Source organism: Sinocyclocheilus anshuiensis, unplaced genomic scaffold, assembly GCF_001515605.1.
Source record: "Sinocyclocheilus anshuiensis isolate Anshui unplaced genomic scaffold, SAMN03320099.WGS_v1.1 scaffold891, whole genome shotgun sequence".
In the NCBI taxonomy this organism is placed as follows: Eukaryota; Metazoa; Chordata; class Actinopteri; order Cypriniformes; family Cyprinidae; genus Sinocyclocheilus; species Sinocyclocheilus anshuiensis.
Window position 1 is genome coordinate 989,713 of NW_015546076.1, and position 2,389 is coordinate 992,101.

At 39.7% G+C, this 2,389-nt stretch overlaps 1 protein-coding gene across 1 annotated transcript in view; it reads right to left on the reverse strand.

Moving 5' to 3' along the window:
- LOC107699911 (dixin-A-like) overlaps positions 1–1,499 on the reverse strand; it is a 13,920-nt gene extending 12,421 nt beyond the window's left edge. Inside the window, exon 1 of the mRNA XM_016501356.1 lies at positions 898–1,499. Coding sequence (XP_016356842.1) covers positions 898–920 — 23 coding nt within the window. The 5' untranslated portion in view covers positions 921–1,499. The remainder of the gene's footprint in view (positions 1–897) is intronic.
- Between the last annotated feature and the right edge of the window lie 890 nt (positions 1,500–2,389).

Sequence of the window (2,389 nt, forward strand, 5' to 3'; positions counted from 1 at the left end):
GTTAGCAGTTCCCCGCCGAACACGACTCCAGCTCGGGCACGAGAACCAGCGCCGTTACGGTGGAAACAGAATAACAGAGACTGGTCGATCACACGTGAATTACTTCTGTTTAATGTTGAATTTTTCTTCTAATGTTTGTTAAACGAGTTTAAATATAGGCAATATGTATAGCCTATTAAAAACGATATAAACAATGCTGTAAATGATGAATAAAGGAAAATAAAGGAAGTTATAATGCAAACCAGTGGTTGGAGTATTTTAGAAAAGTTTAGAGGATTTAAGTTAATCTGTAAACATTATTTAATGTATGAAGTAAAAAATAAGCTAGTAATATAGTAAAAATGAATAAACCCATTAGCTGGGTTAAATCAACCCATTATGCTGGGTTAAATAAACAACCTAAATTGCTGGGTAAATTTAACCCAAGATGGGTTCTGTCCTATATTTACCCAGCCCTTGGGTTAATAACAACCCAAATTGGGTTGTTTTTATCCCAGTGTTTTTTAGAGTGTGTATAACACATTGCTACTTAGTTTTTTGAAGCTTTTTGAATCCCATATAACTGTCAACACATCAATGGACCAAATAGTGGATTCATAAATCTGAGCATCTAGCATGCAGATGACACTGACCATATTGAAGCCAGTGATTCCCGGTTGCTAGGTGATTTCACAATAGCAGGCAACACCCACACATTAATCTTATGGGCACAATTGAGACATACATTCACAGGTAGAGAACACTGCTGACCCATCCAGTCTCACTCATTACAGGTTTTAATATTCATACAACCACATACAATAACACAATATTGCAGTCAAATGAAGAAAATGGAATGGAATAGAAGATGGACACAGGAAAGAAAAAAACGAGAGAGGGAGCTGTGGAATTTCATACCATTTCATTTGTTTGGCTCCCATGATGCTATTTGCCCTTTTAACCTCTCATTCTGATCTAGCCCAACCCGAAGGGTTCGAGGAAGCAGCAGAGTGTCATCAACATAGCAGACGGCACAGCGCCGGTCCAAAGGGTGTGCACATCAGAGACCCGCACACAGATCCCAGTGTCCACGTAGCTGCCAGTCTAGTCTGATGGGAGATGATAATGGAGAACAGATCGCAGTCCATGCGAATGTTGTTTGGCAGGTCGTCCTTTGGACAGCCTTAAAACTTGCACTGTAAACCCTGATTAAATGGGTATTCCCACAGACTCAACGTTGAAAATCCTGATCAGAGGCAGCATGTGTTTCTATGATGAGAAGCATGAGGTAATCCTGTTTTCACAGGGGAGAAAAGAGCTTTTGAATGGTCTGCCGTTCCCCTTCTTGAATCTCGACAGCGTCTTCTGTGACTCGTATGACTCCTGTTTCTCATTCTCCCTGTTTTTGTACCTCTCTCGAGGCAGTTATAAGGTATTTTTCCTCTGCCCTTATGTTTCTCTTCGCTCCTCGTCTTCCCCCTCCCTTGTTTTTTTTTTTTTTAGGAGTTAGACATGGTTCAGCCCAGCTCTTATTACCCTCCCCTCCTCCATCTTCACCCCTCCCTTTCAGATGGAGGGGGGTGGGTGGTTGCTGGTTAGGATGAAAAAAGGGCGTCTCCAGTAAACCATGCTGACTGGATGTGTCCTCTTTGTGAAGATGACACACTTCAATAACCAGCTCCATAAAAGCAAAAACATGTAGGTTATGATTAGTGCTTGATTCACAGTGTGAATTGCATCTTATATTGTTGCATTATTTCGAAATGAGGGAGTGAATGTGTGTGTGTGTGTGTGTGTGTGTGTGTGTGTGTGTGTGTGTGTGTGTGTGTGTGTGTGTGTGAAAGTCATATAGTATAACCACGTCAGTTTAAAGTCAGAACATATTGTTCCACCACACTGTCTCCAGGGATATTTACTGAAATCATGATGTCAGACTATTGTTTCGTTTTTCTGACATTTTGAAAGGGAAATTACTTAGATCCCCATAATTTAGCAAGAGCATATACTGCAGATTTGTTCCCTTTTTTAGATGGAATTTTATTAGCATCACAATAGTCACATAATTAACGACTAGCTGTTTTTGTTTGTTTTTTTTATTTGTGTTATATTTTTATTCCAGGGATAGAATGTGTTAATAGAATTGTTAATGACATTTTGTTACAGTGAAAAAAATGGTGAGACAATTTTCACTCTGAAATTGCTTTTAAATTTCACAAATAATTACAAAGAAAAGGTGAGTAACACACTGAATTAAATTTAGTAGAAAGTAGGGGTTGCACCGACTAATCGACTAGTCGACTTCAATGCTCTGCCATGACGCTTTAAGCTTGACGTCGACTAGTCGCTAGTCATAGAGGGCGCAACAGGATAAGAAATCTTTGAAGGACTTCCACATTTACGCTCTGTTTCC